This window comes from Nicotiana tabacum, chromosome 5 (genome assembly GCF_000715075.1).
Source record: "Nicotiana tabacum cultivar K326 chromosome 5, ASM71507v2, whole genome shotgun sequence".
NCBI classification, from domain to species: Eukaryota; Viridiplantae; Streptophyta; class Magnoliopsida; order Solanales; family Solanaceae; genus Nicotiana; species Nicotiana tabacum.
Genome location: NC_134084.1, coordinates 150,240,482 through 150,261,548, shown reverse-complemented (window position 1 = coordinate 150,261,548; position 21,067 = coordinate 150,240,482). Strand labels below are relative to the sequence as shown.

At 38.8% G+C, this 21,067-nt stretch overlaps 1 protein-coding gene across 2 annotated transcripts; it reads left to right on the top strand.

The window, feature by feature from the left end:
* Positions 1 to 5,319: 5,319 nt before the first annotated feature.
* LOC107792568 (solute carrier family 40 member 2) lies at positions 5,320 to 12,867 on the top strand. Of its 2 annotated transcripts, XM_016614792.2 has the most exons (9): positions 5,320 to 5,669; positions 6,542 to 6,692; positions 6,813 to 7,009; positions 7,103 to 7,582; positions 7,876 to 8,047; positions 8,189 to 8,326; positions 8,432 to 8,542; positions 8,799 to 8,965; positions 12,661 to 12,867. In XM_016614792.2, the coding sequence occupies exons 1-8, from the start codon at positions 5,548 to 5,550 to the stop codon at positions 8,943 to 8,945; spliced, it is 1,518 nt and encodes a 505-aa protein (XP_016470278.1). In that variant the 5' UTR covers positions 5,320 to 5,547; the 3' UTR covers positions 8,946 to 8,965; positions 12,661 to 12,867. The 2 variants fall into 2 exon arrangements, with proteins under 2 accessions (XP_016470278.1, XP_016470277.1); XM_016614791.2 differs by lacking the exon at positions 12,661 to 12,867 and having other exon boundaries at positions 8,799 to 9,107.
* The last annotated feature ends 8,200 nt before the right edge of the window (positions 12,868 to 21,067 follow it).

Below are 21,067 nucleotides of genomic sequence, written 5' to 3'. Positions count from 1 at the left end.
TAACGAAAAAGTTAAATGAGTCTGTTTGCATGGAATTTTCCTTAGATGAGCCTACAAAACGTAGGTTGTTTGCAAGGAATTTGCCTCAGATGAGCCAACAAAATGTAGGTTCTAGACACATTCATCTAAGCATGAAGCTTTAGTTTTCATCCTATATAAAATTGCTTTAACTTTTTATCATATGTTCTAACAATTTTCTTCTTAATTTTATTGCAGGGAATTGATTCCTAACAAATTTAGCGCACTTTGAATTAGGCCGATAACCACCCGATAAGAGCTAAACCGATACCAATCTGCACGATGTCTTATCGGGTGGCTAGCAGATTAATACATTTAAAAGTCGATAACCGATAAGCCAAACCGTTAAGAGTAAATAACTGTCCAATCCGCCCGATAAGCAGCCCTACTCTGCGGGGCACGTTGTGGTTGAGAAGTATGTGGAGGTGCACCCATCCCAAGTCTGGGGCAATCCCTCACCATATGACGTGTGTCACCATACTCAAAACAAGCTCTGGGAAGACGTGGTGGCTGTGACTGGCTCGGGCCAGGTCTGTTGGACTGACCTCTGAAAGCACCCTACGCAGGAGGCACGCTAGAAACTGGACGTGCATAATAAGGCTCCTGAGGCCTAGGAGGAGCTAGAGCACTACTAGCTGCTGGAAGAGCTTAATGAACAGGGAAACTCATATAACCCCTACCATGATGACCTGCAGCTGAGGTACGGGCACCAGAATAATAGCTCGACTCTCGAGACCTCTTGGCCTCCCTCTCCTCTCTCTCCCTAGCATGCATACCGTCAATCATCCTAGTAATGTTCACCACCTGCTGATAAGAAATATACATCTCCAACTCACGAACCATGCAAATCAAGGCTGGTGCATGCCTAGCCAAACTGGTGTAACGGACAGCATACTCTGAGACAGTCATAGCACCCTCGCGCAAATGCTCAAACTCTGCGCGTCATGCGTCCCTAAGGCTCTAAGGAACATACTCTCTCAAGAACAGATCTGAAAACTGAGTCCAAGTCAGTGAAGCGGCCTCATCCGGACTGTCTAACTCATAAGTGCGCCACCACTCATAGGCGGCTCCTCAAAGCTGGAAGGTATTGAAGGAAACCCCGCTCGATCCTGATATACCCATGGTACGGAGAATGTGGTAACTCTCATCTAGAAATCCCAGAGCCATCTAGAAATCCCAGAGCATCCTCCGATGCTAGACCGCTGAATATAGGAGGCTTGTACCTCTTGAACCTCTCAAGCCTTAATTGCTCCTCCTCGGAAGCCGCTGCCTTGTCCTCGAGCTGAACTGGCACTGCAGGCGGTACAGGAATAATATCAGGGACCTGCTCAATATGCACTCGCTGATCAGGAGTGCGGGTAGTGAGAGTCTGTGCTCCTCCCCCGGCCTGAGATATAGCTGCAGCAAGGGGAAGCAACCCTGCCTCAGCCAGAGTGGTGTACATGCTCATGAACTGTGCCAAAGTCTCCTTAAGAGTTGGAGTAGTAGTAGCAGTAGGCGTGTCAGGTGCCTGGACTCCAGCTGGAACTGCTGGTGGTACCTCGGCGGCAGCTCGCACAGGTGCTCAGGCTGCACTACGTACGCATCCTCGGCCTATACCCTAGCCCCAGCCTCTGACGGCTGCAGTAGAGGGTGCGGGTGCCTGATCATATCGAGTAGCGCATGTCCTCACCATTTGTGAGAGAATAGAAGACAGAAGTTTAGAATTGTGATGTCAAAATATCGCACGATAAGGAAATCAAATGAAGTGGAATTTGCCTCTCGTAGATAAGTACAGACATCTCCGTACCGATCAGTGAGACTCTAATAAATTAGCTTGTGATCCATGACTCCTATGAACCTAGAGCTCTGATACCAACTTGTCACAACCCCAGTTCGTCCTCCGTGAACTGTCGTGACGGCACCTAGTCTCTACGACTAGGTAAGCCTAACAAATGTGGAATAAAAATGAAACTTGCAGAAGAATCAAAACCAAATAACTGAATGGAAACAATAGTTATAATGCCGCTCGGCATATACAACACAACATTCTCAAAAACCAAGTACACTATCCCAAAACCCGAAAACTCACAGAAACACAAGCCTTTGGAATATCTAACAGTCTAACTCCAGAATATCTAACAAGAAAGAAAATACAAAAGGGCAATGTTTAATAGCTAGAATAGAAATGGACTTCTTGGTCTGTGGATGCGGTAGATGTACCTCAAAGTCTCTAGAGCAGTCGCCTCAAGGATGGTAGGCCTGAGTAGCAGTACCTGGATCTGCACATGAAAAACATGCGCAGGAGAGGCATGAGTACACCACAGCGGTACTCAGTAAGTGCCAAGCCTAACCTCGGTTGAGCAGTGACGAGGAAGGTCAGGGCCCTACTGAGGTTAAATAAAATAATAAGGTCAACAGTATAGAACATAACAGTATAAATAAGTACATAAGTGAAATAACACAGGATGTACAAGACAACAACGACCATACAGAAACAAGGTAAACACGGAAAGGAAATACAGCTTAGCACCAATGATAACGATCGGGGACCTCCCAGGATACCATCATGTAGTCCCATATGTACATAACCAATGAATCTCCTGGGATCCCGTAGTCCAACTCATAGTGCGCGGGGATCTACCGGAATCCCGTTCCGTAGTCCCAAATATAACTACCCAGTACTGGGGGAATCTACCGGGTGCATTCCAGTAGTTCCATATAACTGTGCAGGGGGGATCTACCGGAATCCCACATTCGTAGTCCCAAAATAAACATGCAAGGGGGAGCTACCGGAATCCCACATTCGTAGTCCCAAAATAAACAGACAAGGAGGAGCTACCAGATCCCACATCCATAGTCCCAAAATAAATACACAGCAGCAACAGAAAAATATACAGAAAAGGCTTACCGTGATTTTTGATCTCCCATCGACCCCTTGCTAAATTGTTCCGTAAGCGCTCAGTGTAAGAGGAGGTCGAAGCTAGGGTCCGAACCCAGCTCTCATGGTCCGAAATCGCACTAGGAATATAAGAGACCACTATATCACAGAAAAGGATGTTTGTAAAAAGAAGTAAAGGAAACAAAACAGTAAATAAAAAAGCTAAAGGAAGGATCGAACTTACGCTCCATATTCCACTTCTCAGGAAATGGCATCTTCTCGGCCGGAATTAGGTCGGAAGTTTTCACTCGAACGAACTGACCCATCCACCCTCGATCTTTGTCCTCATCTATGCTCAAGAACAACACCTTGGTGGCCCGACATTGAAGCTTTATCAACCCACCTCGAAAAAAAATGGGCCTGTACAACCTGATGATGTGGTCGAGGGTGAAAGGTGTTCCTTCCTTTTTGCTCAGGAAAAATCGTAACAAAATGACTATCCGCCAAAAGGAAGGGTGGATCTGGCCTAGGGTTATTTGGTATTGGCGGTAGAAGTCGATAATGACGGGATCGTAGTGCCCAACGTGAAAGGATAAGTGTAAAGACTTAAAAATCCTTCCACATGGGTATTGATATCTTCCTCGGGAAACAGAATCACCACCTCTTTCTTCTCCCAATGGTAGACTTCCTTGACTTGCTCGAAGTTGCTCTCAGTTACCGAGCACATGTACCTAGACATTGGCTCACACCGACCAGGGATAGAAGAAATTTTCTCGACTTTGAAGTCGGAAGAAAGGTCACAACCCATCTCGGGAACGCATTCCTCAGGGCGCAGCTCCACCAGTGTTTTGTCTTCGGCCGGCCGCGATGAAGAGGCTTTTTCCTTTGGAGGAACAGTTTTTGATGTCTTTGCCATTTTTTTTGTAAAGAAAGAAGAAGGGGATAATGTTTGGTGTTTTGAGGAAGGGTTGATAATGGAGCAGAACGGGAAGGCTTAGAAGATGTGAAAAAGCTTTGAAGATTTGCAGATAGACTTGAAGAACTCAAAGGGATTTTGAAGATTAGTACAAGAAAAATTCAAAGTAAAGTTTGAGGAAGTGAGAAGAAGACATATTTAAGGATTCACGGCAACGGTTCAAAGGCACTGGTGGCCGACCACCAACTGACACTCATTAATGATTTTGGGAACTGTATCGACGGGACTTTTCGATCGCTTACGTCGCTTACGCAACAAGGATGACGTCATGATGGATCGAGGTACAAAATCGAAGGCTCAATTCATTTCTTCTCATTACATTCCAAGAAACGAGGGGACTATCTATAAACGGTTAAAACCGGGCCTACCCGATTATGCTATTCGATCGAAACAAGGGAACTGCATCAAGGGGTAGCCTCGTAATGAATCAGACCAGAACACGAAGACGAGGCATTGAGTCCAAGGATCGAGGTGCCTATCGAGATCGAGGCCAACTGCGACCAAGACCGAATATGACAAACTTCGAGCAAAGCGCAATAACGGAAAGGCGAGATATCCGTGACTGGCCGGAGATCATAGCGTAAATCTCGGAACAGATCAAATCAAGGGTGGTTATCTAGTTAATTATAGAATTTACTTCCATAGTTAGAATTGTACCTTAAATAGGATTCCTCTACTATATAAAGGGGGTCCTAATCATCTTGCAGACACCTAACATTCACACAGATCAAAGCAATACAAGATTCTCTCTTTAATTTACATTCTGTTGTTTATCAACTCGTTGCATTTTAATTGTTCTTGCATAACTAGCTCGAGGGTATCCAAGTTCTAGGGCTTTGTCCAAATACTGGTTTGCTTTATATTATTGTCAATTTGCGTCATTTATCTTTACGTTTATCAATCGATATTAGGTGAAATCACATATCCTTAAGACCACATTATAATTTAATTGTTATCCAACTCTCCTTTCAGTTTTTTTTTCTTTCCTAATTCAGTAATCTTCATCATTTTTTTATTTAAAATTTGAACTAGAGTCCAAGGACAGACATGCATAGGGACAAAATCCATCTCATGTTTTCTCTGATCAGTCAGTGTATGTTTTTCAAATAGCTCCAAATTAAAGACAAAAGGTTTTAAAAAATGTCAGTATGTGTTTTTCTAATCCTTCTCTGTTGAAAGCCTCATGAAACAGAGATTTGTTTCTGTAAGAAGACAAATGCCAAATCTGATTGCTAAAATGGACAATGATTTTCTTTTTCTTTTTCACTTTTGGCCGATAAACTTACGATTCCCCATACATTTCATTTATTTAAAAAAAAATTCAACGTATAAGTTTTTTTTGGGGTAAGTTAAACTTAAGTCAAATAAAATTACACTAAGAAATGACACATGTCAATGCAGTGCACGTGCCGAATGGCATTTTCCTCAACTGCTTCTATACACTAGTAATAAGTCGTAAGTCAGAACTCAACTGCATTGCCTGGTTACGGGTTTTGCACCTCTGAAACATTAGTTACTACAGTATTTAATTATAATTCATGAAATGGTGAAGGGTCAGAAATCGTTTTATATCTCAATTCAGAGTTCATCAAATCTTAATTAATCATAACCCTCAACTTTTTTTGTTATATTGGTGAAATCCAAAATTATTTGGTTCTAAAACTACAAAGAATTCAGCTTCAGACCAAAAAAAATGAGCATGAACATGTTGAATGAGCCATTGATTTTCCAAGAAAATCAGACCCCTTCTCCATTTCCAACAGCTCTTCTCAATTATCTATATGTTGGCCATTTCCTATCTAGATGGAGTGCCAGGTTACAATTATTCACTCTATTTTCTGGCTTTTCTTGTTTAATTTTGAGATTTGGATTTGAGAATTGTTCTTTGGTCAAATTATTCATTGTTGTGCAATTTGGTTCTGATGTTCTTTGCTTCCTTTCTTTGTTTTTTTTTTTTTTTTTTGGTAGCGTTGTTCTCGTATTTTCGTATTGTTAGATTTCTATTAATATCTAGCGATGTTGTGTTTCGATTTTACTATTATATTGCTGTTATTACTGCTTTTTTGACATTTTCACTATTGCATATCTTTTCTCCATACTCTCCCCAGACCCTACTTGTTGGATTACAATTGTTTTTTTTTATATTTAAATTTTCAGTTTATTAGGAATTATGAAGTTCTAAATTCTATACAAAAGGTTGAATTTTGTCACTAGAATTGAACTGATTTCCTACCCCAGACATCCAACAAATTGGACTCTCTCTACAGGAATTTCACAATGTGGTCTTACAATTGAGAAATGAGGTGCACTTCTCCTTATGCTTGATTAAATTGCACCTAAACCTGCAGCACTGTCACCCTTTCATGTAAAGAAATCAATGGAACTAATATTTTATTTGTGGTTGAATCATAATTCTTTTCTGAACGAACACGATGGAAATTAACTTCTAGCTAGGCAGTGCCGTGCGTGTAAGACATTTTAGCAGTTACAAAATTAATGTGCAATTTAGTCTGGCATCAATGACTTTCTAGGTATTCTGATTCGGGAGCTACGGTGTAGCACTGTAAAATCGATAATAATATAGCATAAGATTCATGTCATGAAAGGCATAATGATTGTACAAATGCATTGTAGTTAGATTCAATTATCAGAACATAGTATTTTCTGATTATATTTTCTAATTACAGGATGTGGGAATTCTCTGTTGGTTTATACATGATCAACGTCTGGCCAGATTCTTTACTCCTAACGGCTGCTTATGGTGTGGTGGAGTCTGCTTCTACGGCATTGTTTGGTCCCCTCGTTGGACAGTGGGTGGATAGGTTGACATATGTTAAGGTTTGTTCTCATTCTTTCTTAACACAGCCCCTGAACATGATTGATTAATATCCATTCTAAAATTGACATATGTTAATATTTACCTCTGATTAGCTATAGAATCCTCACACTCTTTTGCAGGTTCTCCAACTTTGGTTGTTAAGCCAAAATCTCTCGTTTATTGTTGCTGGAGGTGCCGTAATTGCTCTTTTAATCCGTACAGACTTGATATCTGCCAATTTTATGGCATTTATATCACTTGTCAGTTTAATTAATATCTCTGGAGCTGTTGCTGTGCTCTCGACTCTCGCCGGAACCATCTTGATCGAAAGAGAATGGTGAGCTATCTGAATGTTTTGACCGACCTCCTTTTCTTAAAATTTTCATTTTTAACTTATTTGGAGGCACTTACAATTGTATTTTATTGGCAGGGTAGTCGTAATATCAGAAGGCCACCCTCCTGGGGAACTAACAAAGATGAATTCAGTCATAAGACGAATAGATTTGATTTGCAAGCTATTTGCCCCGGTCATTTCTGGCTTCATTATCAGTTTTGTTTCACTAACTGCATCAGCCATGACTCTAGCACTTTGGAATGTTATATCGGTGTGCTTAGAATACTGGCTTCTTACATCTGTATACAATGGTATTCCAGCTCTAACTGAGAGCAACCTGAGGAGGGCATCAAGATCTACGCCAACATATTTGGATTTAAGCCCCTCTATTTCTCCTGAACAGAAAAACTTGCTACATTCAGATGGAATTGGCTTGGAACAATCTGAAAATTGCTGGAGGAAAATAGTCGGCTGGATCTCAAGATTGCCTTGTGTTAGTGCATGGAAAGTGTACATGCAGCAAGATGTAGTCCTCCCAGGGCTGGCCCTTGCTTTACTCTTTTTCACCGTACTCAGGTAAAACTTAGTGACGCTACAGATGTAGTTATGTTTATTGTTGAAACGCTTTTTTCCTTCTTCTTTTTTCATGCAATTGAATTTAAAATCATTTCCAATAGATCATCCTTGAAATTAGAAACTGCATCAGCGTGCTGGTTGGATGATGCGCTCAGTAGTCTCAGTGCTTTTGCCTTTTTTTACCTGAGAAAGGTTTTAAAGATACTTAGCAGGACTTTAACTTTCTTGTAAAATGTCTTAAAGCTATTACACTCAGGGTATATTTATATGTTTTTGTCTAATTTGTGCCACAGCTTCGGAACGTTAATGACTGCTATGCTGGAATGGGAGGGAATTCCTGCATATGTCATTGGAATTGCACGTGGAGCAAGCGCAACAATAGGGATAGCTGCAACATTTCTCTACCCCATCTTAGAATCACATATTTCAACACTTCGAACCGGTCTTTGGTCAATATGGTCCCAGGTATCAACTGCAGTAGTAAATAATTTAGAAGCCAAAAGCTGTATGAATATATGATATGATAAAAATTTCCCAGCAGAAATACTGAGTAATCGTTGAATCTTGTTGATTTTTTAAGTTGGTTATAGTCTGTTGCGTGTGCAGTGGACTTGCCTGTTGGTATGTGCAGCTTCGATATGGGTCCATAAGAAATTTCTATCAGCATTTATGCTTATGGCTGGTGTGGCTGCATCGCGCTTGGGTTTGTGGATGTTTGACTTATCGGTCATTCAGCAAATGCAGGTGTGGATAGTTAAAATTTTCAACCATAGTTGAATATTCGTCATCTTGGTCGTTTTTCTTGATTGCAAATTACATAATCTTATATTCGTTACTGGACTTGGACAGGATCATGTCCGTGAAAGTGATCGCTGTGTGGTAGGCGGAGTTCAAAACTCACTACAGTCTGTTCTGGAATTGATGACTTATCTCTCTGGCATAATTATATCCAATCCCCAGGTATTGATCATTGCATTGTACTGAAGCCTTAGTATTATCATACTAATGTATGTTATTTCATTAACAGTATAACCCTGACCACTCTGCATAAGTATCACGTATAGTTGATTCATAACAGCTGTTGATTCCACCTTTTTATTCGACCAATAGAAAAAACACGTCTTAGTACATTTTTTTTCGGGTGTTAAATATTCATTCCTGATTGCATACTTTAATTGTGTTTTAACTTGTTTCTTCTGCTGCAATTTTTTCCTAGGATTTTTGGAAGTTGATCATGTTATCTTTCCTTTTGGTGACGCTGGCTGCAATGCTATACAGTATACATGTATATCGCGTTAGGAAGCACCTCTTTCACTTTGAGAAGTTCTATTTTCTCGTCCGTTGTTTAGTAAGATCATCTTAGACTCTGCCCTGATAAATATGGTAAACATGTTACATACTTTCTTTATTCTTTCTATTTAGCCATAGCATTTTTAGGTGGCTTGTGGTCAAACAATAATGTCAAGAGATGTGCTCCTCCTCTGTTCAAGTATTTTTTGCATGTAATTTTCTTGCATCTTCTGAATTACTTTTTGGTAGAAAGCTGCATGACACACTTGTATTCAGCGAGGTTGACTCGAAGGCCAACGCGGGCTCAGGTTCGAATCTGACTAATCTATTTTTTCTTACATTTTTATTTCTTCTTTATTTGCGTGAGAAGAAATAAAAGTAAGTAATGAGAGCATATACAGATATTCAAAGTCATCACTCAAATTACAAGTTGTGTACACTACCTAGTGAATATATTAAATCCTAAAGTGCCATTGGAGTCGTGTTGCAGGAACATACGAATGATTATTTGGAGGGCCGTAATAGAGATGGCAAACGGTGAGGGGCGGGTTCTACCTTAACCCGCAAAATTTCAACCCGCCCCGCCCCGCATTGCATTTTCACCCGCATCCACCCACCCCGCATCCACACCCTCATTACCCGTCCCGCCCCGCAAAATTTTCCTCTTCTTTTTTTTTCCAATATATCTTCTTTTTTTTTTTGGTAATTAGACAATCTTTATTACCAAGTAAATATGTACAAGTATAACAGTATAACTAAGTTTGGACATGCAGCCCCAAACTCAGTACAATCCTTCTTCTCTAACAACTCCTAAGGATAGAAATTTAACTTTTGAAGTTCTTTCCTTAAGCTACTCTGTCCATGTCCTATACAATGTATCTCCTGTATTATGAAGTTGTTTCTCTTTTCGTGCTGAAAAATTCTACTATTTCTTTCCATCCATATCTGGTAAATAGCATTTGTAATACATATCCTGTAAACATGGTTTTCGACCCTTTGACTTTCATATGTTCTGATGTCCATTTGAGCTCCTCATTCCCGCCAATTACCCTTCGTACCAGTCCTATCCATGCTAACAGTTTCCCCAATACTTCTGCTGAGAATATACACATTGTAGACATGTGATTTTTGACCCTCCCCAAGATTTTATATATTTTAGCATTTAAATATTTAGTTTAGGTCTAATATAGTTATTTCAACTAATTTTGACTCTTTTATATTATTTTTATCACAAAATTGAAAAATACAAAAATAATTCCATATTTCTCTACTTAATTCACTTATTAGATATTTTTAGAAGGATATATTACTTTGGACCTATTTTTATTTTATTTTAATAAAATCTTTGAAAATACCAAAAATAGCTTCAACTTTAATTTTTAGTTCTATTTTAAATACAATAGTTTATTATAATAATCTCAATTTTAATCTTAGTTTTACTTGTATCTTCTTATAAATATTTTTAGAAGTAGATTAAATTTTTAGCCTTTTCTTAGCCCAATTTTATAGAATTTTAGTCCAAGTTGAATTCTTGCAAGGAGATGGCCCAATTTTAGCAAGCCCAAATCTTCCCAACCCATGTAACCCATGACCTACGCCCAAAAACCCGTCCAAACCCATCAGATTTTCTTTCTTTTTAAACTAGAAACAAAACCCTTCTTCTCAATGGAGACAAAAAACATACAAGAACTAACCCTTGAGCACCCTACAATAGGCTTTTGGACTAAAACTAAAAAGTTTGGAATCAAGACAAGTTCGTTACTCCTTGTTCTTGCTTTTGGGTTGAATCGTCAATAGTTTGCTTAGGTCCGCTAACACTCGGATAGGCAAATCTTATGTTTTATTTATTTTATTTTTATTTTTATTTTTGAGGCAAGAGGTCGTTTCTTTTAGTTTATTATCCGAGGAATGGCCCGCGAAATTTGTATATATTTTTATCCTTTATATGCCCCGAAGTATTTGTATTTGGAGGCCGAAAGTAGAACTCGAAGTATTTTTATTTTTGCTTTCATTTTCTTTTGTTAGGTGGAGACGACTTCGAGCCTCCTTGATTGTTTATTTTGTTTTTCTGTGATTTTACCTCAACTTGAATATTTTAAAAGCCGACTAGATCAAGTATGTAACCGTACTAGTTACGGGATTTGGGGAGTGCCTAACACCTTCTCCCCGAGTCAAATGAACCCCCTTACCCGAATCTCTGGTGCAGACTTAGTTTGGAGTCCAAAGTGTTTTTAAAAGGAAAAATCATTTTTAAAAAACGGTGACCTGGCACATTGAGATTAAATGTCAGGTGGCGACTCTGAGTTATTTCCTTTTGAACATCAATTTTTGTCACTTTCTAATTGAAAACCCTTCTTTTAAAATTTACAAAAATCCTTTTATTAATTTAAGAGGGTTAGTTTGAAGTAGGTTTAAGAAAAGGGGTGTGACATCTCTGGCGACTCTGCTGGGGACTTGCACGTTCGAGCTGGTACTTGATCTGGTTGGCTTTTAGGATATTCGATTGAGGTGTTTGTTTTCTTCATTTGTTTTGTTTATTTGCTTTGTTTGTCTTATTTTCTTGTTTTGTTGGTTGTTTATTTATCGCTTTTCTTAATGTGTTATTGCATTATAAACTGACATCATTTGCATAATCATGGGTCTTCTTTCTGCAACAAGTCTCGGAGTACGCGTCGCGTGCACGAACTCTTTTTTGAGTCACCCTTAATTTAGGAGGGGGGTCGTCGGACGTATGGAGTGGGTGGAAAGTTTGAGCAACCACCATCGACGATACGCTCCCCCGAATTGCCTTGTTAATGAACCCAAAATTTAGGTCAACCTTTAGGTCATTTTTATTTGCATCATGTCATTTAGACCTAGCAGGGCTCGGTCCTAGGTACCGTGTCCCTTTGTAGGAAGCCTATCCAAATTTTGTTAAAAATAGGCTCGTGGCCCAAAAAGACATTCAATGTGATACATGTTGCATCTTTGAGGGTAAAAAGGTCATTTGGTGTACCAATAATTGGGAAAGTAGGGTGAAAATGAAACAAGAAGGGCCTAGTTATATTTTTCTTTCAAAAAAAATTGAAAAAGAAAAATCCAAAAAGATTTTACACTTTCCCATCATTTTCCAAAAATCGAAAAAAAGAGAAAAAAAATCCAAAAAAAAGATCCATCATTTTTCAAAAAGACAAAAAATATTTTTTTTTTTTCAAGTTAGTGTCATTTTTAAAGCTTTCTCCCATATCCAATCTTTCTGAACTACGCAAACTTGATTCTCGTCTTTCGAGACGTGATACGTAGACAACCCACATAGGGTCCGGTCTTCCTAGTGAGTCTTAGGTTCTTGTCTTTGCGGGGTCTTAGCCATATCTTGCATGCCTAGCCACTTTTGGCCACATCGGCTATTCTTGCAAAATTGGGTCATTTTCGCAAAAGTAGTTCAATAACCCATGTCTTAGGATCTTGAGTCCACAACTAGGTGTCATATTACTTTAAGGTCCGTCCTTTTTGAGTTTGCATCTTTGGCCACTTCTGGCCATATCGGCCGTTTTTTGCAAAATGGATCATTTCTGCAAATTGATTTTGGGCCATGGTTATTGGGAGTTGAATCCATATAAGACTTAGTGAGGTACTTCCATATCTAAGTAGTCACCCTTGCTGAGTTTGCACTTCTAGTCATTCTTGGCCGCATAGGTTAATTTTTAAAAATAGCTCAATCGTGTCTTGCATGTGCCCAATAGGAAGTATTGTGGTGTCGCAAAGTATCTTGAGTCATTGATCTATTTGGTATTATTTTTCTCATTCAGGTGTGGATTCATTTGCCAAGACTCGAGCATGACAGATACCCCAGGACCACTACATTCAGGAGCCGCTTAAGGAGCCTTTTTATATTATGAGTCTGTTTTTATGTTTGTCTTTCCCTTTGTAGTCATGTCTAGTAGTTTTAAGTCTTTTAGGTGGTGTAAGATTTTGTCAAGTCTTTTATCATCGCACTTTCCATTTTGTATTTGAAAAACCAAAAAAAAAATTATAAATGAAAAATTCAAAAAGATTTTTAGTTTATTTGTTCATTACTTTTTTCCAGAACTACGCTTGATCTGATTCATGAGGGACATGATACGTAGGCAACCTACATAGGGTTCAATCGAATCATCATTAAGATAAAGAAGAAAAAAAAAGATGAAGTGTGGGACGCGAGAAATGAAAGGAAAGAAAAGAGCGATAATCAGAAAGAAAAAAGAGTGAAAGAAATGAAAAAACAAGCGGTCCTAGAAAGGAAAATGAAGAAGGAAATGGGCTAGGAAGAGTGAAATTGGGATGACGCCATATGACCTTTGTACCCTCGAAGCCATTCTAGAACCATTAATTGTTGCTAGGGGCATTGCACGCAATATGATATTTCTATCTGATAAATGCTCTAACGCTAACATGTTGGCTTTGTTTTGCTCTCCTTTATTACTTTCATCGTTATCATAACAGAGGGTGGTTAATTTGTAGCACTTTGGCGAGTTATCTGTACAACACAAGGTCAAAGAACAAGGTAGACATAGATGTCAAAGATTTGGACATATGAGTTGTTGACCCGTCGAGAGAGTTTGTAGAGTCGGAGTCTGAATTGAAAGAGGAGGTTCGAAGGTTGAAGCGTCAGATGACAGAAATGTATTCGGCCTGGATTAAGGGACACCCTCCACCCTCATTCCCTACCAACTATGCAGAAAACCCTGCTTCCATTCCACCATTGTCCCAAGCCCATATGCCAAATACTGTTGATCTTTCCCCACAACACTTACCGGGATTTACCCCTTACCACAACTACCCCGGCACTTCGGCCCAAATCTTCCATCCTCCACCAGCCAAACCAACCTCATACCCTACTTCGATATCTGCTCTTATTTTTGTACCCCCTCCACAAGCTACCCTCCACCGATCCTCTAGTGAGCCCGCATTCCGAGCTCCAGATACCCAATACTATGCCCCAGAACACACTTTGAAAGTCCCAGATCCTTATTCCTACACTCCTCACTTTGAGCCTTATGTTGAAACTGAGAAACCACCCAAGAATGTGGAGCAAGAGGAGATATTTAAGAAGGTAAAGAGTTTAGAGCAATCATTGAGAAATATGCAAGGGTTACGAATCCAGGTGAGTGTGGATTATAAAGATTTCTGTTTGTTCCCTGATGTTCAACTACCTGTCGGGTTCAAGATGCCAAAGTTTGACTTGTATGACGGACATGGGGATCCTGTAGCTCATCTGAGAGGTTATTGCATAAAAATGAGAGGCGCCAGAGGAAAAGACGAATTATTGATGGCGTACTTCAGCCAGAGTTTGAGTGGGGCAGCTCTAGAATGGTACACCCGCCAGGATGCCAGCAGGTGGTATACATGGGACGATTTGGTTCAGGCTTTGCTCGGCCTTTTCAATACAACATAGACAATGTCCCGGATCACCTGTCCCTGACCAAGGTAGAAAAGAAGCCCAGTAATAGCTTTAGAGAATATGGGTTCCGATGGAGGGAGCAAGCTGCACGGGTCAATCCTCCGATGGAATGAGATGAGATGGTTGAATAATTTCTTCAAGCCTTGGAGCCTACTTACTTCGGCCATTTGATCTTAGTCATTGGTAAGCCTTTCAATGATGTGGTAAAGATGGGAGAAATGGCGGAAGAGGGACTCAAGTCGAGCAAGATCATGAGCTACTCTGCTATAGAAGCAACCACACAGGCAATCCAAAGTGTTACAAGAAGCTTGCCGGGTCAGAAGAAAAATGATGATGTTGTTATGGTTGTCTCAGGATCACGACATGGCCCAATGGGTCCGCCTCACCAATATACTCATCCTCGACCCCAACCTCGACCTCAACCCCAAACCTATCCCCGAGCTCCACATAATCCACCTCAGTATTCTCCTCCGAAAAACGTCCGGTCCTCTGTCCAGCCACGGGGTCAATCCTTACGGTAAGCACCAGCACCGCATAATACTCTTTAGCCTTCACAATATTTTTGATCACCAAATAACCCTAGTAAATAGGGGCATAGAGGGGAACAAAGTCAAAGAAATAGTTTCACGCCAATCGGAGAACCCTACACAAGCTTGTTTGAAAAACTAAAATAGTCTGGCCTGACTGAGCCGCTCCTCGGCTATACTCCGGACCCATATGCAAAATGTTTTGATCCTACTATATAGTGCATGTACCATTCTAATGTCCAAGGACATAGTATTGAAGATTGTCGTGCTTTGAAAAGGGAGATAGAAAGAATGATTCAAGAAAGGATAATTATGGTCCAGGACAGTGACACCCAGAACATTGCATAGAATCCTTTAACTGCACATGATGATGCACACTTTGTGGGAAAGATGCACGGTGATATGGAGTTTGAGAATCCTCTTGGGAACTTGCTAACTGAAGTTAATGATATTGAAACTGGTGAAGGTCCCAGTAATTTTGATGTGCAGTCCAGTGGCTAAGATGTCGAGATTGGTAATTGGAAAGACACTCCTTTCTTGGCTAGCCAGGGATGAGTTTTGGTGGTTTATTTTGTTGTCATTTCTGTTGTTCGGGTTATTTCAGGGTTGTTATCCAGATATTGTCTTGTGGCTCAAACCCTTCTTTTTCTTATTTTTCCTAGTTTGTTTAATGGTAGTAACCCATCTAGTGTTATCTAGGATTGTTCCAGGATTGTAATCCATGTCTATTTTTCTTGTTTTGTTCAAGCCCGTTTCACCATCTATCTAATGCAATCTCTTATTTTTTGTTAGTTCTAGTCAATTCTTGTTTAGGTCACTTTTTCTTTTATAGTTATTTTCATGCTGACTCTAGTGACATAACATGCATGCATAATTCTTAGCCTGGTCTTGAAAGTTAGTCTAATCATGAAGCAATGACACAGTTTTGAACATGATAAAAAGAGGCATTTGAGGAAACAAATAAAGATTTACGCATTCTGAGATAACCTGAAGCTTGAATTGAGTGAAACTGAGGTAGTAAGTCTGGAAAATCAAGAGGTTGGTGAGAGCATACAACAAGGGAATGTCTCTCAAGCAGTTTGAGGTAGATCAAACAGTGCTGAAATACATTCTTCCACATCAAGATAAGTTTGAATCAAGTTTGCTTTGAACTGGCAAGGTTCATTCATTGGGATACAGGTATTGCACATTGGTACTTTTGTTTGTGATTATGCCATCAATAGATACTGTGTGTGATTTCTTTGCGTATCTTTAATTGCACATTTGTACTTGGCATTTTTAAAGTTTGGTATGACGAAGACATTTTATTCTGCTACCCAAATACTTTTATCTTTTGCTACCCCTTTTGAACCTTAATTTGTTTTGTTCCATACCCCTCTTTTGGAATCAAAAGTAGAGTTAGGAACTAGAAAATAAAAAAAATAAAAAAAAGGAAAAAAAGGAAAAAAAAGAGAAAAAAAAAAAGAAAAGACAAGAAAGAAAAGGAAATGAAAACAAAACCAACTTTGTGTTTGAACTACGTTCGACTTGATTCTTGTCACCACAAGATACGTAGGCAGCCTTAAGGTTCGGTAGCACCAAATAAAATATTTCATAATCCTCGAAGTCAAGAGTGAGGCAGTTTTTCTTAGAATTCTCATAAAAAACAAAAAAAAATCTCCAAACTCCAAGAAACTGGGGCAGAAGTTTTAATTTTGCCAACAGACTCGATTCCAAAAGTTGTAATTTTGAACCCTTTCATCTTAAATTATTTTGAGCCTTCATGCCACCCTTTCTTTACAACCCTGTCTAAAAGCCCACATTATGGTCCAAAGAAAAACCTTCCGACCAATCTTTGAGGATGTCAAATCAAGTGTGTGGCGAAAGTATGACCTTCCTGCATCATGGGTAATACGTTGTTCTCTGCACAAAGAGAGAAAATGGTAAAATGAGAGAGTTTTATCAGTGAAAACCCTCATGGGCATCGTAAGGCGATGGTGAGTTGAGAAAAGAACAAAATGAGAGAGGCTTGATGGTGAAAACCATCAAGGCACTACCAGTTGATTGAGGATTGTGGATCAGATGGGACAATTGAAGCGCTGAAGCCTAGTTTCACAGCGAAGAGATTAGGCCACTTAATCCAAAGGTGCATGTCATGGTCATTAGAGTTGGTATCCACGTCTGATAAGTTTCTACTTTGTAATTTTTTTGTTAGGTATCATCTCTTTCCCTTGTCCCTTATTTTGTTCCTCTCGTTTTGTTTGAGTCCCTTATTGAGTTTGTTTGGTCAGAACAAGTGAGAAATGACTTCAAAATTATCTTCCAACTTTCCAATTACACAAAACGAATTTGGCTAGCACATCAAAGTGGCATAGGTCAGGGAAAAGTGGTATGCGCATTGAGTTGGTAACAATCAACATGCTTTGGGATTCATGTGAAATGCAAGGGTTCGGTAAATGTCAATTCATGAGCAAAATGCAACAGATAGAGGATATTGGGATCGAATGGAGTAGAGTTGCTTTTGTGATAAGGGCTGAAAGAAAATGGGTAGTCGATAACAATCAAGGTCGTCCAAGTTGAAATCAAAGTTATCTTAGCAAGTGTAGTAGCAGCCGCCCTCAAGGTCAAGGCGACAAACTAACCACCACATTTAAACTCACAAGTTTTCTTTATTTGAAACAGGAACAAAACAGTGCAAGCAAGTTGGTTCAAAAACAAGAAGAAAAAGAAAAAAAAAAGAGAAAAAAGAAGAGAAGAGTCGACAAAGGAAAGTTTCTCAAATCTTTTCCCTTACCTGTCTTGCTAGTATGCATAAAATGTTGTCATTGCTCTTCATATTTTTCCTCCTAGGATAAAAGTCATAGTCTGATGGATTTTCCTCCCAATAAAAATCTTAGTCTGATGAATCTTTCTCCTAAGAGAAGAAACCTAGTCTGATGAATTTTCTCCTAGGATCAAAATCTTAGTCTGATGAATCTTTCTCCTAAGATAAGAAATCTTAGTCTGATGAATTTTTCTCCTAAGATATAAAACCTAGTCTAATGAATTTTCTCCTAGGATCAAAATCATAGTCTGATGAATTTTTCTCCTAAGATAACAAAAAAGACCTAGTCTGATGAACTTTCTCCTAGGATCAAAATCTTAGTCTGATTAATCTTTCTCCTAAGATATCAAAATCTTAGTCTGGTGAATCTTTCTCCTAAGATAACAAAAAGGGACCTAGTTTGATGAATTTTCTCCTAAGATCAAAATCTTAGTCTGATGAATTTTTCTCCTAAGATAACATCAAAATCCTAGTCTGATGAATTTTCTCCTAGGATCAAAATCTTAATCTGATAAATTTTTCTCCTAAGATAGAAAACCTAGTCTGATGTATTTTCTCCTAGGATCGACGTCTTAGTCTGATGAATCTTTCTCCTAAGATAACAAAAAAAGAAAACCTAGTCTGATGAACTTTCTCCAAGGATCAAAATCTTAGTCTGATGAATCTTTCTCCTAAGATAACAAAAGGGACCTAGTCTGATGAATTTTCTCCTATGATCAAAATCATAGTCTGATGAATTTTTCTCCAAAAATAAGAGACCTAGTCTGATGAATTTTCTCCTAGGATCGAAATCTTAGTCTGATGAATCTTTCTCCTAAGATAGAATACCTAGTCTGATAAATTTTCTCCTAGGATAGAATCTTAGTCTGATGAATATTTCTCCTAAGATAGAAAACTTAGTCTCTTGAATTTTCTCCTAGGGTCGAAATCTTAGTTTGATGAATCTTTCTCCTAAGATAGAAGACCTAGTCTGATGAATTTGCTAGTTAAATTTTCTTGGTTTTACTCACAGGAGACGCACATCCCAGTCAAGTCTTTATTGTTACTCTCATCACTGCATCAATAGCATAGGTGATTTACAGTTTTACTAATAACTCACAAATCTTCCTAGTGCAAACTGGGACAGAAAATTTTGTTTGTTTTGTTGTTTTGATTGCAGGCACCTACCTGGAGAACGAGGGAAGACATTTCAAAGTTCATTTCAGAGTCATTTCAAGTTTTAAGTTAGTAGCAGACACCCACCTGGAGAACAAGGGAAGTCATTTCAGAATTCAATTCAAGTTAAACGCAGCAAAAGCTCGCGGCAAGAATGCGAGTCAACAGTCCGAGGTGACCAACAGAAGTAGTCTCAATCCAAAAAAAAAGAACAAAAAGAAAAGAAAGAAAGTGAATCCAAAATGCAGAAGCAGAAAAAAGATGTGAACTGCTCAAGACGTGGTTGAAGTCACGAGCGCTACATGTCCGGTCTTGATCCGAAAAAGCTGAAGAAGAATGAACTAGCACTTGCAGCTAGCGAGCGTCGAGGTTCAAATCTAAAATCTGTATGAAGAACCATTCAAGACTCAAGATTAAGCTTCAGAAGACTTATAGATAGGAATTTTGTAACTCATAGCTGACATGCTTAGTTAGTCTTTCTATTTTTTTGATTTTGATGTAATAGCAGGACCGCGGACCGGAACCTCGACGAAACGACACCTCAATCGGCTCTCCACCTCAGTATACTCCATCATTGTTCCTACTTTTGAACTACACGTGACCTGATTCCTTAATAGCCAAGGATATGTAGGCGGCTCAAATACCATGGCTCAGTCACATTCTCCTTCCTCTTAGTTTTTGGTCTTCCTAAATAAGGGTCGGGTCCAAAAAACCTATCTAGTCATTCTTTGTCTGAAAATACTTCGTATTTCCAGTCAAAGAGGGGCAGCTGTAGTCATGTGATTTTTAACTCTCCCCAAGATTTTACATATTTTAACATTTAAATATTTAGTTTAGGTCTAATATAGTTATTTCAACTAATTTTGACTTTTTTACATTATTTTTATCACAAAATTGAAAAATACAAAAATAGTTCCATATTTCTCTACTTAATTCACGTATTAGATATTTTTAGAAGGATATATTACTTTGGACCTATTTATATTTTATTTTAATATAATCTTTGAAAATACCAAAAATAGTTTCAACTTTAATTTTTAGTTATATTTTAAATACAATAGTTTATTATAATAATCTCAATTTTAATTTTAGTTTTACTTGTATCTTCTTATAAATATTTTTAGAAGTAGATTAAATTTTTAGCCTTTTCTTAGCCCAATTTTATAGAATTTTAGTCCAAGTTGAATTCTTGCAAGGAGATGGCCCAATTTTAGCAAGCCCAAATCTTCCCAACCCATGTAACCCATGACCTACGCCCAAAAACTCATCCAAACCCATCAGATTTTCTTTCTTTTTAAACTAGAAACAAAACCCTTCTTCTGGATGGAGACAAAAAACATACAAGAAATAACCCTTGAGCACACTACAAGGACCCCTGAACCCTAGAACTCCTCAATTCCCCCATAGCCACAGACAAAATTAAGAGAAAAAGAATGATGAACAAAATTAGAGTGTTGGCATCGGCGGCTTGTCCGATTCGTCTTCCCCAACGACTTTATTCTAGCTTTGGTAATTTCGCAAACTAATTAGTGTAACAGGTGTGATATCAATTGTAGTGGATTTTTCCTGTATTGGGGCTTGTCAACAAGACTTGCGTCGAGATTTCTGCTGAACGTATATGGCATTGAAAGATTGAAAAATGTCTAGTGGGGAGCTTAAGAAAGTTTCACGTGAAGATATACAACTGGTGCAAAATCTCATAGAATGATATTTTTAGCTTTACATGAACTAGAAGGAAATTGTTAACACCCTCTTCCATCAGGCAAAGATTGAGCTTGATTTAACCGTACCTATTCATTAAGCTTCCGCGTGGAGGTCGAGGTTGTCGTTTTCATCCGGGTTCACCGGCGAAAGCTCCGGTCAAGAGTCGGCGAGTTTGTTTAGCTTCTTGAAATTCCGATTTGGTTGATCTATACCAAAGCTTTCCGGTACCAATTCGAGTTCCATTAGAGGTTTTCCTGCCGCGCTCTACTCTCGGCTTCATTGTTACCCATTTGAGGTCCATTCCTAAACCTTGTTTTTAATTAATTTTCAATATTCTTCCTTGTGTGTTTGGGATTTGAATGAAAATTTTGCTGAATTTTTTTTCCATTTGTGTGCTTATATCATTTTGATATCCTCAATTAGTGTATTGAATGAGAATTTAATTGTTGTATCCTATTGGGTTTGTTTGAAATTCTCTTCAAAGATTTGAAATGGGTCCGTGGATTTGCTCTAATTCAAATAAATAGACTATTAAGTGAACTGAGCAAATAGGCCTAGACATCAATTGTTAATGGAATTAAGTGGGT